General features: G+C 50.4%; 2 protein-coding genes across 3 annotated transcripts in view; both read right to left on the bottom strand.

Moving 5' to 3' along the window:
• Positions 1–6,941, bottom strand: part of kmt2ca (lysine (K)-specific methyltransferase 2Ca) — an 84,567-nt gene extending 77,626 nt beyond the window's left edge. The window contains 2 exon segments of the mRNA XM_044176282.1: positions 1,328–1,558; positions 6,520–6,941. Of these exon segments, the coding sequence (XP_044032217.1) occupies positions 1,328–1,557 (230 nt within the window). The 5' untranslated portion in view covers position 1,558; positions 6,520–6,941.
• A 1,342-nt stretch (positions 6,942–8,283) lies between these two features.
• On the bottom strand, positions 8,284–13,230 carry xrcc2 (X-ray repair complementing defective repair in Chinese hamster cells 2). 2 transcript variants are annotated; one of them, XM_044176254.1, is made up of 6 exons: positions 13,074–13,230; positions 11,249–11,330; positions 11,069–11,104; positions 10,340–10,489; positions 9,013–9,289; positions 8,284–8,810 (listed from the first exon to the last, which is right to left on the bottom strand). In XM_044176254.1, the coding sequence occupies exons 1-6, from the start codon at positions 13,092–13,094 to the stop codon at positions 8,474–8,476; spliced, it is 903 nt and encodes a 300-aa protein (XP_044032189.1). In that variant the 5' UTR covers positions 13,095–13,230; the 3' UTR covers positions 8,284–8,473. The 2 variants fall into 2 exon arrangements, with proteins under 2 accessions (XP_044032189.1, XP_044032190.1); XM_044176255.1 differs by having other exon boundaries at positions 10,340–10,535; positions 13,074–13,151.
• Between the last annotated feature and the right edge of the window lie 28 nt (positions 13,231–13,258).

Here is a 13,258-nt window from a genome sequence, read left to right as displayed (position 1 = left end):
GTGTGTGTGTGTTACCTGTGTGTGTGTGTGTGTGACCGTTGGTCGGAGTAAAATAAACATCTGAAGACGTCAGTTTGGGCTTCAGGAGCGTTTTTTATTTTTTTCTTTGGACTGAACGATGAATTGAACCGGAGAAAGAACCTCCCTCACCTGAACCTCGAGCAGGTGTTCAGGTAAACATCAGAGAGAGTCACACACAGTTCCAGCAGAGTGTGTGTGTGTGTGTGTGTGTGTGTGTGTGTGTGTGTGTGCAGCCGGAGGTAAAACCTGGAGCAGATTCACTCCTCCTCCTCGCTGCTCTGCTCACTACCCAGCATGCAACTTAACCACTTCCTCTCAACACATCTCGTTCACCACAACACACACACCCAGCACACGCACACACCCAGCACACGTACGCACGCACACACAGTGCACGCACACACACAGCACACACGCACACACCCAGCACACGCACGCACACACCCACCACACGCACGCACGCACACGCACACACACAGCACACGCACACGCACGCACACACAGCACACGCACACACACAGCACACGCACCCAGCACACGTGCGCACGCACACACACAGCACACGCACCCAACACACGCACACACCCAGCGCACGTACGCACGCACACACCCAGCGCACGCACGCACGCACACACCCAGCACACACGCACACACCCAGCACACACGCACACACCCAGCACACACGCACGCACACACCCAGCACACGCGCACGCACACACCCAGCACACACGCACGCACACACCCAGCACACGCACGCACACACCCAGCACACGCACACACCCAGCACACACACGCACACACACACACAGCACACGCACACAGCACACAGCACACGCACACACCCAGCACACTGCAGCAGGAAATCAGACAGGAAGCTTGCTTTAGACTCCTCAGGTTCCTCACAGCGTCACATAAATTAGGCCACGCCCACTAAAACACCTGTTTACTGTCTCTGAACACACCTGTCTCTGACCCTTTAAGACACGAAGAAAACAGCAGGTAGACATATTCACACTGCAAAGCAAACATGTGGATCAGGACCCTGGATCAGGGGACGCAGAGCCGGATCAGGGCCCAAAATCAGTACCGTGTCACCAGCCCGCATTTGGACTGAAGGTAAGACGCGTTCAGCACTAAAGGGTTACACCGCACCTACCGCACCTGGCCGGTACAGGAAGCGTGGAGCTGACACTCACATTGATATGTGGCTATCATCTAACAGGAAAGTGACCAGGTGAGTGAAACACAGGTGAAGCAGCCCTGGAGAAGTCTCTCTCACAGAGCTTCACCACCCGGTCTGACTTACTTCTTCCTTGATTTGGGAGGTGGGGGAGGTGGAGGAGGAGGTGGAGGAGGTGGGGTGGGAGGCGCAGAGCGGCCGCTGCTCCCATCTTTCCGAGGTCGCCCACGAGGCCGCCTCTCAGGGGCGGGGCTAGTAGCGGCGGCTTTGGCCAGCTGAGCGCTGCGTCCGGCGCGGGTGACGGGAGGGGGCGGTCCTCTGTCCCGAGGCTCCTGAGACTGAGCCTCAGATGGCATTCTGGGTAAAAAAAACACAGAGAGAGGGGGTTCAGGTTTGGCCCACTGCAAACTTTGTTTAACCGCCAGGTTTAGCACACGACAAGTTCTTTCTTCTGTACGGCAAGTCCTGAGGTCAAACCTGCAGCGCCACCGTCCCGTCGCTATTCACAGAGACCTTCAGTCACGTGATTCTTACTGCAGCTACATTCAACACTGTTCAACAGCGTTTTAAACCACACAGGCTGTAACAGGGTGGAGTTACTTATTATCATGTCGCATCTTTCAGCCCGTCCCCGCTGAATAACATGAACGCGACCTGGACGAGCAGAAAACTAACGGACGGATTAACCAACGACCAGTTCGTGTACGTTTGTTAAACTCCTCACTCATCCACTCTGAGCTCCACTGCGCGCCTTTACCGAACCTTTACCAAACCTTTACCGAACCTCCACTGCGCGCCTTTACCGAACCTTTACCGAACCTTTACCGAGCCTCCACTGCACGCCTTTACCGAACCTCCACTGCGCGCCTATACTGAACTTCCACTGCGCGCCTTTACCGAACTTCCACTGCGCGCCTATACAGAACCTCCACTGCACGCCTTTACAGAACCTTTACCGTACCTCCACTGCGCGCCTTTACCGAACCTTTACCGAGCCTCCACTGCGCGCCTATACTGAACTTCCACTGCGCGCCTTTACCGAACCTCCACTGCGCGCCTATACTGAACTTCCACTGCAGGCCTTTACCGAACTTCCACTGCGCGCCTATACCGAACCTCCACTGCGCGCCTATACCGAACTTCCACTGCAGGCCTTTACCGAACTTCCACTGCGCGCCTTTACCGAACCTTTACCGAACCTCCACTGCGCGCCTTTACCGAACTTCCACTGCGCGCTTTTTACCGAACCTCCACTGCGCGCTTTTACCGCCTTTACCGACCTCCACTGCGCCTTTACCGAACTTCCACTGCAGGCCTTTACCGAACCTTTACCGAACCTCCACTGCGCGCCTTTACCGAACCTTTACCGAACCTCCACTGCGCGCCTTTACCGAACTTCCACTGCGCGCCTTTACCGAACCTCCACTGCGCGCCTTTACCGAACCTTTACCGAACCTCCACTGCGCGCCTTTACCGAACCTTTACCGAACTTCCACTGCGCGCTTTTACGAACCTCCACGCGCTTTTACCGAACTTCCACTGCGCCTTTACCGAACCTTTACCGAACCTCCACTGCGCGCTTTTACGAACCTCCACTGCGCGCTTTACCGAACTTCCACTGCGCGCTTTTTACCGAACCTTTACCGAGCCTCCACTGCGCGCCTTTACCGAACCTCCACTGCGCGCCTTTACCGAACCTTTACCGAGCCTCCACTGTGCGCCTTTACCGAACCTTTACCGAGCCTCCACTGTGCGCCTTTACCGAGCCTCCACTGCGCGCCTTTACCAAACCTTTACCGAGCCTCCACTGCGCGCCTTTACCAAACCTTTACCGAGCCTCCACTGCGCGCCTTTACCAAACCTTTACCGAGCCTCCACTGCGCGCCATTACCGAACCTCCACTGCGCGCCATTACCGAACCTGCGTTTACAAAAGGCGGCTCTACAGGGCAGTATGTCACTGCACATGAGTGAATATTGGTGTGTGAATGTGAACAACGATTTAGGAGCGACTCCAGCACCTGTGGCTGTCGCAGACCTGTAATAAGCCTGCCTACCTGCCTGTCTACCTACCTGCCTGTCTGCCTGTCAGCCTGTAACTGACTGGACTGTCTGTCTCGACTAAACAGAGACTGAAGGTTTTTCATTGTTTTGCTGCTCTGATTAACTACTGCAAAGTAAATGGACTGTATTTAACACACACACACACACACACACACACACACACACAGCGACCGTCAGGAGCAGCTTGTGTTCGGCGTCTTGCTCAAAGACACTTCGACAGCACGAGCTGGGGGTGGAACCGCCAACCCTGACACGTCTCGTGGTCTCGCTGTAGTTACAGATAAACTGATAATGAATTAATCTTCTGTTACGTGAGGAAAGACGTTACGCCGCACATGTTAAATGTCAACCTTTTCACCGTGAGGACTTCCAGTTATCAGTAAACGGAGTCTGTCTGGACACAGCGGGACATCTGAAGACGCCCCCTCGGACTGAGGACGAGTGCACAGGTAACACGTGACGAGATCAGCAGATCGTCAGTTGGAAGTCATCTTTTATCTTTTGGCCTGTAACAGGCGCGTAAGCGTCTCTGCTCAGCCACGCGCCTCTTCCTCTAACCCGTCTCTGACCACATGTCGCCTGCAGCGCACATCAGACGCCCCACCGCACCCCCACCCCGCCCCCACCCAAACTCACGGCTCTGAGAGAAGCCTCTGGTGCTGCATTTTCCCCGTTCGACCTTTTCACATTCAGTATCTATGGATTGTGAGAAAGTGTGCGAAGACGATATTCTCCGAAAGGTACGTTTGAAGAAGCAGGAGGTGCCGAGCGGAAACACCGTCACCCGTTAGCGACGCAGCTGAAGGCTGCTGTCACAGACAACTTTATTCAAGAATATTTAACTTCTTCAGCATGTTAAATTATTTAACATGCACAAAGTCAACAATTCTAGAAATTAACTGAGAAAAGAAACAAATAATGTAAAAAATAAATAAGTATCAGTCACTTGCTGAAGTATGAAAATACTCCAGTACCTCGAAACGGTACTGCAGTTCACCGACAGAGCGTACAAACGTCGATACGTAACCACGCAGCGTTAAACATATTACGCTAACTTACGCCGGACTGAGCGAGCAGCATCTCTCTTTTCTTTAACGCGGAAACAACAGCTCAACATTTAGAAATGTTTCACGATTAACGGACATTATTTCAACCCTGAATGTCACGTTGTCTTAACGTCTGTATATTTAAGTATAAAGTGACGGAGACACACCGAGCGTGAGCATCAGCTCTGATTTAAAGGGTCAGTTTTTAAACGCCAGGGTGACCCAGGGACAACATGTCAATCATTATGACTGACAGCTCATCCAGCCAATCACGGCACACCTCCTCAGAGGCCAATGAGTGAACAGACAGTGACCTTTGACCTCTGCTGTCTTGATGCTATTTTATTGTTTTTCCTTTTGATTTTATTTCGTGGTTTTGATCTGGTTTACAGCACACTGGTTCCCATTCAGGCAGGTCTTCACCACTCTGTGACGGAGACCTGATTATAGATCAGGCACTAACGGAAACAGTCAGTCAGGGCTGCAACTAACGATTATTTTCATTCATTTATTTCTCTGATTAATCGATTGGCCTGTAAACTGTAAAAACTTCCCACAGTCTCGTTTCTGCGCGACCAGCGAGCCACGAAGACAAGCGACGCTCTGTAGTTTTCGGGGTGTAAGAACATCGCGATGTTACGTTGTGCGATTCTGAACCAGCAGTTTACACGCAAAGATTCGTGGCATCGACCTTCAGCCGCTCTAAGCAACAACGTAAGCTGAGACGGGAAGACCTTCGATCCTTTGCTCGGATCGTTCTTCGCACTACGACAGTTCTCCTAAAATAAGACTTAGAAATAATCACAATAGATTTAATTGGAACCCCTTTTAACGTAGTCAGATCAATAGATTCTTGCCGGCGCCGACAGCGCTAATACTTTCTGCTTCAAAAAGGACAAATACTAATATTTAATTATCGAAACAGCTGCTCGTTAATTTCGATCGATTCATCGACTAATCATCGCAGCTCTACGGTCATCCTGCAGCCCTGTGATGTCACTGTTCAGTGTGCAGGGGTCGGTCGCAACATCCTGAACGCCTGCATCACCCGATACAGGTGATGGTGGTGGTGCTGAACCCCGACACTGACTGGCGGCTCCTACAGAGGCGGCCCCCATGACCTCCCACCACAGAGCCCAAACGCAGCACGGGGCCCACCGGCTGAGGTCCGGATTCTGTGGATCTCGGCTCCCGCGGATCCCGCGGCGTGCAGGAACTCACTGATAGTTTCCCACCAGCGGACGGCGGCTGACAGAGTGAACACAAGCCACTGAGGTAAACGTCAGCAACACCTGGATCACATCCGCAGGGCAGCGAGACGACACTGCCAGTCCGGCACAAGTCGTCTTCTGGGGGACGACGGGGACTTGACGCGTGGAAGACGAGTTAACCGTGTTTATTTTGGTTTCATGATATTTTTTTTAAAAGACACTGGCTACACAGCTAGCATTAGCTCTGCTAGCATTCACCAGCACGTCCCCCAGGTTTTAGTGTCTCCAGGGAACTGGTGCACCAGGTCGACCTGCTGACATCTGCCACGTTCACCTGACCTGGACTTACTGCTGAAGAGAGCAGCAGCTCGTTTCTGAACCCACGAGAAAAACAAACTTCACGTCAGCAGCGACGCATGTGCGCTGCAGACACGAGACACAGACAGACAGGTAACTCACCACACCGGTGTGTTATCAGCTGCTCCAAACAACGCAGACTGTGACCCGCAACTCCGATTAAAACACGCCGAGCGCCGAGGATGCGGCTGTGGTTAACCTGCCTGGTTACCGTCATCTGTCACTGATAACCAGGTTCACACTCGTTATTAACCTTTAACGGGCGCGTTTAATCCCGGCATGCGGATCAGGACTTCAGCTGAGTCCAGCACTGCGTCCACGGGGCACGTGTCACTCCTTTACGCCCCACTAACTGCATTAGTTCTGTAAATTAAACTGAAATGCAGAGCAGCTAGCCGTTAGCCGTTAGCTTCCTCGGACCGCCCAGTTAACTGATCACTTCTCTGTTAGCATTAGCATTAGCTAGCAGGCTAGCGGTTAGCGCGCACCAGAAACGAGTGCATCCCGGCTCCACCGCGCGCTTATTCATCGTCCCACGTTTAATGTTAATGACTAGCGTCAAGTTAAAGCAGGAAGCTGCCAAAAAAACCGAGAAGCAAACCTGCACAAGTGTCGAGAGAAAGGTGAAAAAGCCCCCTTACTGATTTGATGCAATTCTCTTTTTCCTCTCCAGCTTTCCAGCCAACTTAAACCGATCTGTTTAAATCCAACAGCGAACTTCTCCGAGAGATAACATCTGTTTCACAAGTCTGACATGATAATATTTTCCGACGAAACATTCCCGTTGTTCGTGGGAGGAAAAAAAGACGGTTTTGCTCTGAAAATTGGCGAAAAATTAAAGTTGAAGCGGTCGCTCCGTCATGGAGGCCATGTTTGGGAGCGACCGAAGCACCGCCTGTCAGCGACAGCAGGAGAAGTAGGTCCGACAAAACGTTAACTACTGTACGGGAGCAGAAACGTTTACCGGGCAGAGCTTGCCTGTTACGCCTGGATAAAGACGACCTTCACCCGGAGTGAGAGTTTAAAACGCGTAGGTGTCTCTGTGTCTGCGAGAGAGCGGGTTAATTTGTTTGTGTTGTGTAAAAAGTGTGCCTGACCCCGCGGAGGGATCTGTTGGTGGGCTGCTCTGGTGAAGCGGTCTCTGTCATCAGACCTGAAGTCCCGGACTGGAGCCGCGAGGAGCCGGACTGCTGCCGCACGTGCCTCAAACACGGACCAGCTAATCAATAATCAGCCTTTAATCATAACGCTATTCTTTAGCAGGACGTTACGAACGCTTGTTTTTAAATATAACATCAGTCAGATAAAAATACGCAGCCTTCCTCCAAACAGAACTGTTCGCCAGCCAAACACTGGAGCAAGATACAAAGTGCTAATAATAAAGTAATAAAGAATCAATAAAACTCTGAGAATGAATCAGTGTCCTCCACGTGCTTCCCCTGCATCTTTCCACCGAACAGTTACACATTTAGAAAAGAAATGTACATATAAATGTCATGGAAGAAGTGTTCACATCCTTTACTCAACTAAAAGGACCAATACTACAATGTAGGAATGCTAATAATTAGCATTTTACTGCTCAGGTCGAGCTAGTTTCAACCACTTTATATAGTTAGCTAGTTTAACTTCTTTATATACAGTTAGCTAGTTTAACTTCTTTATATACAGTTAGCTAGTTTTAACTGCTTTATTTTATATACAGTTAGCCAGTTTTAACCACTTTATATAGTTAGCTAGTTTTAACTGCTTTATATACAGTTAGCTAGCTTTAACTGCTTTATTTTATATACAGTTAGCTAGTTTTAACCACTTTATATAGTTAGCTAGTTTAACTTCTTTATATACAGTTAGCTAGTTTAACTGCTTTATATACAGTTAGCTAGTTTAACTGCTTTATATACAGTTAGCTAGTTTCGCCCAGTGCTTCCCAACCTAAGGGTCGAGGCCCCAAAGGGTCGCAAGATAAATCTGAGAGGACCACTAGAACCTTCTTTAGATTCTCTTAATAATGAACACATTGGTGACAAATGGCAGTAAAACTCAGCATATACTGCAGAGTCTGAATAAGGTGTTGTTCTACTACGAGCCTCCAGAACAGCTTCAAGTAGCAGGTACTCCACCTCCTTAGTGACCACGTGAACCACATAGAGGACCTCTAGAACCTCCTCAATGACTAACCCTAACCCCCTGAAGGACAGCTGGAACCTCCTCAGACTCCAGAACAGCTTCGAGTGGCCAGAATTTTCTTTTTATCTACTGATTCATAAGTGTAGGTTCAATATCAGTGACCGGATCATCATGGATCCCAGATGTAATCGATTCTTTATCTATTGCTCCGGCCGGCAGCTGCTGCATCTCAGCACTTCCTGCTGTGCAGTGAAGCTTGATAAAAACAATAACACCTCCTGGGTCCCAACACACGTTTATTCAACTTTGACAAATGTATGTATCCAGTAACCCAAACATATAAAGGACTACTTTTTCAAAAGAAATCAAAACAACAACAACACGTACAGGGCCGGCTCTTCATTTACAATCTGGAAAAACAAGTTTCACCTGCAGAGAACGACCTGATGTTTACTGTCCAGCCACAGTTCAGATAAACTCCACTCCTCCATCTGTCACGTAGAAGGAGCTGCTTCTGTAAGCCTTCGTCCTGGAGGAGGAGGAGGAGGAGGAGGAGGAGGAGGAGGTGCAGTGGACGGTAAAGACCTGCCGTCTCCTCTGCTCCTTGCTTCCTCCTGCTGCAGCGGCCATGTTGTTTGCTGCCTCCTGCCTGGAGCACAGCAGCCGATGGGTCACCAGCTGTTGCCAGGGGCGACAGAGGTACGGCCGGTCATGCTCAGAGGAGGAGGAGGAGGAGGAGGAGGAGGGTCCACTGGAGCTCCTCCTGATGGCGTGGCAGGTGGCAAAGACAGTGATTCTGTAATCCCTGAGAGGAGACAGAGCATAACAGTGAAGCCAACATGCAGTGTGTCAGTGCGCTGTTGTTCCGCCACGTTCCTCCACAACCACTTGAACTTCATAATGGACCAGTAGAACCACGTACAGAACCACTAGAACCGCCCAACCACATAGAGGACCCCTAGAACCCTCTAAAGGGCCTCTAGAGCCTCCGAACTGATGAGTACTACCTGAGCAGTCGGCCTAGCAGCTCTGCACACTTGCTGAGCTTCTCTTCCTGCCTGGTGAAGCTGGCCCCGCCCTCGCAGCGGTCCAGCCAATAGAAAGCAGAGATGCTGTCGATGAGGAGGAGCGCCAGGCTGGGCCGCGACGACAAGGAGGTCTGCAGGAAGTGGAGGGTGAGGAGGAGCTGGGAGGAGGAGGAGCAGTGGACGACCAGGAGGCGAGACAGACACGAACGCAACGCCGCCTCGTCTGAAGCTGCTGAGGGCGAGACGGTAGAGCGAGCTAAACAGACAGGGAGACAGACAGGGAGACAGACAGGGAGAGAGACAGAGAGAGAGAGAGACAGAGAGAGAGACAGAGAGAGGAGACAGGGAGACAGGGAGAGAGACAGGGAGAGAGACAGGGAGACAGAGAGACAGGGAGAGAGACAGAGAGACAGACAGAGAGAGACAGACAGACAGAGAGACAGGGAGAGAGACACAGAGACAGACAGAGAGAGAGACAGGGACAGAGACAGACAGGGAGAGAGAGAGAGAGAGAGAGAGAGAGACAGAGAGAGACAGACAGGGAGAGAGAGACAGGGAGAGAGAGAGAGAGACAGGGAGAGAGACAGAGAGAGACAGACAGGGGGAGAGAGACAGGGAGAGAGACAGAGAGAGAGAGACAGAGAGAGAGAGAGAGAGAGAGAGAGAGAGAGAGAGAGAGAGAGAGAGAGAGAGAGAGAGAGAGAGAGACAGAGAGACAGACAGAGAGACAGACAGGGACAGAGACAGAGACAGAGAGAGACAGACAGAGAGAGAGAGACAGAGACAGACAGGGAGAGAGAGAGAGAGAGAGACAGGGAGACAGACAGACAGAGAGAGAGACAGGGACAGAGACAGAGAGACAGAGACAGACAGAGAGACAGAGACAGACAGGGAGAGAGACAGAGAGAGAGAGAGACAGAGACAGACAGGGAGAGAGACAGACAGGGAGAGAGAGAGAGAGGGAGACAGACAGGGAGACAGACAGACAGAGAGAGAGACAGGGACAGAGAGACAGAGACAGACAGAGAGACAGACAGGGAGAGAGAGAGACAGAGAGACAGACAGAGAGAGACAGACAGAGAGACAGACAGGATAAATGTCAGCGTCTCCTTCAGAGTTTAAAGCAACGATCTGAACAAAGATGGTTTTATTCTCCGTCTGAGCAGCAGTTCGTCTTTTTATCTCGTTTGAAATTTATCAAAATGGAAGAATGTTTTTAAAAAGCAGGTGACTGCTTCTTCTTCTTCTTCTTCTTCTTCTTCTTTGGTGTGTGTGTGTGTGTGTGTGTGTGTGTGTGCGCGCACACCTGCGTTCAGTCTGCTGTCCAGGATGCTGACCAGTCGTAACATGTCCAGACTGTAGTCAGTGTCCACGAACACAACGTCCACCTCCAGACCGCCGGTCACCGCCGGCAACACACAGCGACACAGCAGGTGGTAGAGCAGCTCCGTCTTACCTGAGACACACAGTTCACAGCGAGCTCGAGCCAGGTTAAAGGTGACCTGTTGTTCGGTCCCGTATATGATGTTACAATGACGTTCATATTAAACGTGGCCAAAGTTTCAAATGACGATGTAAATATGTAAAAGTGACGACTTTATGGAGGTTGTCGGTCAGTTTGTCTCGCAGAAAGAGCTTTTTCGGTTGTGAAGTTAGTTTCTTGATGGACAGGTGGCTTTACTTGTTGCTAAAGGAGCCACTAACTACTGCTAACTGTAGCTGCCATTAGCTAGTTAGCTGTGCAGCTAGCTGACTCTGCCCGGACTGGGAGCTTGGAGCCCGGGTCTGAAAACCTCCTCCTGCCGGCGGTCCAAAGCTCCCGTGCTAACGGTGTAAGTCCCAGTCCGGGCAGAGTCAGCTAAGCTAATCACTAGCTGCATGGCTAACTGAGCTAACGGCAGCTACAGTTAGCAGCAGTTAACTGCTTTTTGTGAACTGTGAATGATGCAAAGCTACTGTAGTGGAGTCCCAGAATAAACATATAGAGCTGAGAAGGAGCATGATTTAGAGGCAGAAGTGTTTCCTGTGAACTCACCTGTGCCCTCTGTTCCATACAGCTCCACCACCTCACCTGACAGAGTCACACACATAGCAGCTGATCAAACACTGTAACAGTTATTCACAAAGTCACCAATAAAGTGGTTCCTGCTGCATATTTTTTAATTCATTGATGTCATGTGACGTGTGGTGACAGGAAGTGGGCGTGGCCAGTCACCATGGTCGGGTCCTCCGTCTTCAGGAAACAGACGAGGTTCGATGTCCTTCAGACAGCGACGAGGCTCCAGACGAGCAAACAGCTGCAGAGACACACAGCTAATCACTCTGCTGTTTATACACTGTTCCAGCGTGTAGACTGTACCTCCTACTGTTTATACACTGTGCCAGCGTGTAGACTGTACCTCTACTGTTTATACACTGTGCCAGCGTGTAGACTGTACCCCTACTGTTTATACACTGTGCCAGCGTGTAGACTGTACCCCTACTGTTTATACACTGTTCCAGCGTGTAGACTGTACCTCCTACTGTTTATACACTGTGCCAGCGTGTAGACTGTACCTCTACTGTTTATACACTGTGCCAGCGTGTAGACTGTACCTCGTACTGTGCCAGCGTGTAGACTGTACCTCTACTGTTTATACACTGTGCCAGCGTGTAGACTGTACCTCTACTGTTTATACACTGTGCCAGCGTGTAGACTGTACCCCTCACGGTTTATACACTGTGCCAGCGTGTAGACTGTACCCCTACTGTTTATACACTGTGCCAGCGTGTAGACTGTACCTCGTACTGTTTATACACTGTGCCAGCGTGTAGACTGTACCTCTACTGTTTATACACTGTGCCAGCGTGTACTGTACCTCGTGCTGTGCCAGCGTGTAGACTGTACCTCTACTGTTTATACACTGTGCCAGCGTGTAGACTGTACCCCTACTGTTTATACACTGTTCCAGCGTGTAGACTGTACCCCTACTGTTTATACACTGTTCCAGCGTGTAGACTGTACCCCTACTGTTTATACACTGTGCCAGCGTGTAGACTGTACCTCCTACTGTTTATACACTGTGCCAGCGTGTAGACTGTACCCCTACTGTTTATACACTGTTCCAGCGTGTAGACTGTACCTCCTACTGTTTATACACTGTGCCAGCGTGTAGACTGTACCTCTACTGTTTATACACTGTGCCAGCGTGTAGACTGTACCTCGTACTGTGCCAGCGTGTAGACTGTACCTCTACTGTTTATACACTGTGCCAGCGTGTAGACTGTACCTCTACTGTTTATACACTGTGCCAGCGTGTAGACTGTACCCCTACGGTTTATACACTGTGCCAGCGTGTAGACTGTACCCCTACTGTTTATACACTGTGCCAGCGTGTAGACTGTACCTCCTACTGTTTATACACTGTGCCAGCGTGTAGACTGTACCTCTACTGTTTATACACTGTGCCAGCGTGTAGACTGTACCTCGTACTGTGCCAGCGTGTAGACTGTACCTCTACTGTTTATACACTGTGCCAGCGTGTAGACTGTACCTCTACTGTTTATACACTGTGCCAGCGTGTAGACTGTACCCCTACGGTTTATACACTGTTCCAGCGTGTAGACTGTACCCCTACGGTTTATACACTGTGCCAGCGTGTAGACTGTACCTCGTACTGTTTATACACTGTGCCAGCGTGTAGACTGTACCCCTACGGTTTATACACTGTGCCAGCGTGTAGACTGTACCTCTACTGTTTATACACTGTGCCAGCGTGTAGACTGTACCTCTACTGTTTATACACTGTGCCAGCGTGTAGACTGTACCTCTACTGTTTATACACTGTTCCAGCGTGTAGACTGTACCTCTACTGTTTATACACTGTTCCAGCGTGTAGACTGTACCAGCCACTGAACTCCATTAAAAGCTAATTTAATGTGCAGCAGTGACTTTGACTCTGAAGCTAAAGTGAGTAAAACTGTAAATCTGAGACAAACTGAGTTTTACTGACAGTTAAAGTTCTACACAGATACTCTCTTTACTTTACTCATTTTCTCACCTGAGCGCCACTTTCAGTCATTTCAGCACGAACTTCATCTTGGTCTTCAGAGCAGCAACACTGCGCCGCTTCTGTTGGCGCTCACTTCCTGTTTCCACTGTTTACCGTAATGGACGGAGCGCGCCGTGTTACCGTAATGTGTGGGGCCGGCGCGCAGCTCGTTGAGCTGAGGTGTGGTGTGGAGA

Source organism: Siniperca chuatsi, linkage group LG19 (genome assembly GCF_020085105.1).
Source record: "Siniperca chuatsi isolate FFG_IHB_CAS linkage group LG19, ASM2008510v1, whole genome shotgun sequence".
NCBI lineage: Eukaryota > Metazoa > Chordata > Actinopteri > Centrarchiformes > Sinipercidae > Siniperca > Siniperca chuatsi.
This window is presented reverse-complemented; position numbering and strand designations above follow the sequence as displayed.

What these genes read in the sequence shown, in the direction of transcription:
- xrcc2 (XM_044176254.1), bottom strand. Translation starts at nt 13,094, where the DNA reads ATGACTGAAAGTGGCGCTCAG. An exon ending in GGACAGCAGACTGAACGCAG is followed by an intron (nt 9,290 to 10,339) that starts GTGTGCGCGCAC and finishes CTGTCTGTTTAG; the next exon opens with CTCGCTCTACCGTCTCGCCC. An exon ending in CTGCTAGGCCGACTGCTCAG is followed by an intron (nt 8,811 to 9,012) that starts GTAGTACTCATC and finishes GTCTCCTCTCAG; the next exon opens with GGATTACAGAATCACTGTCT.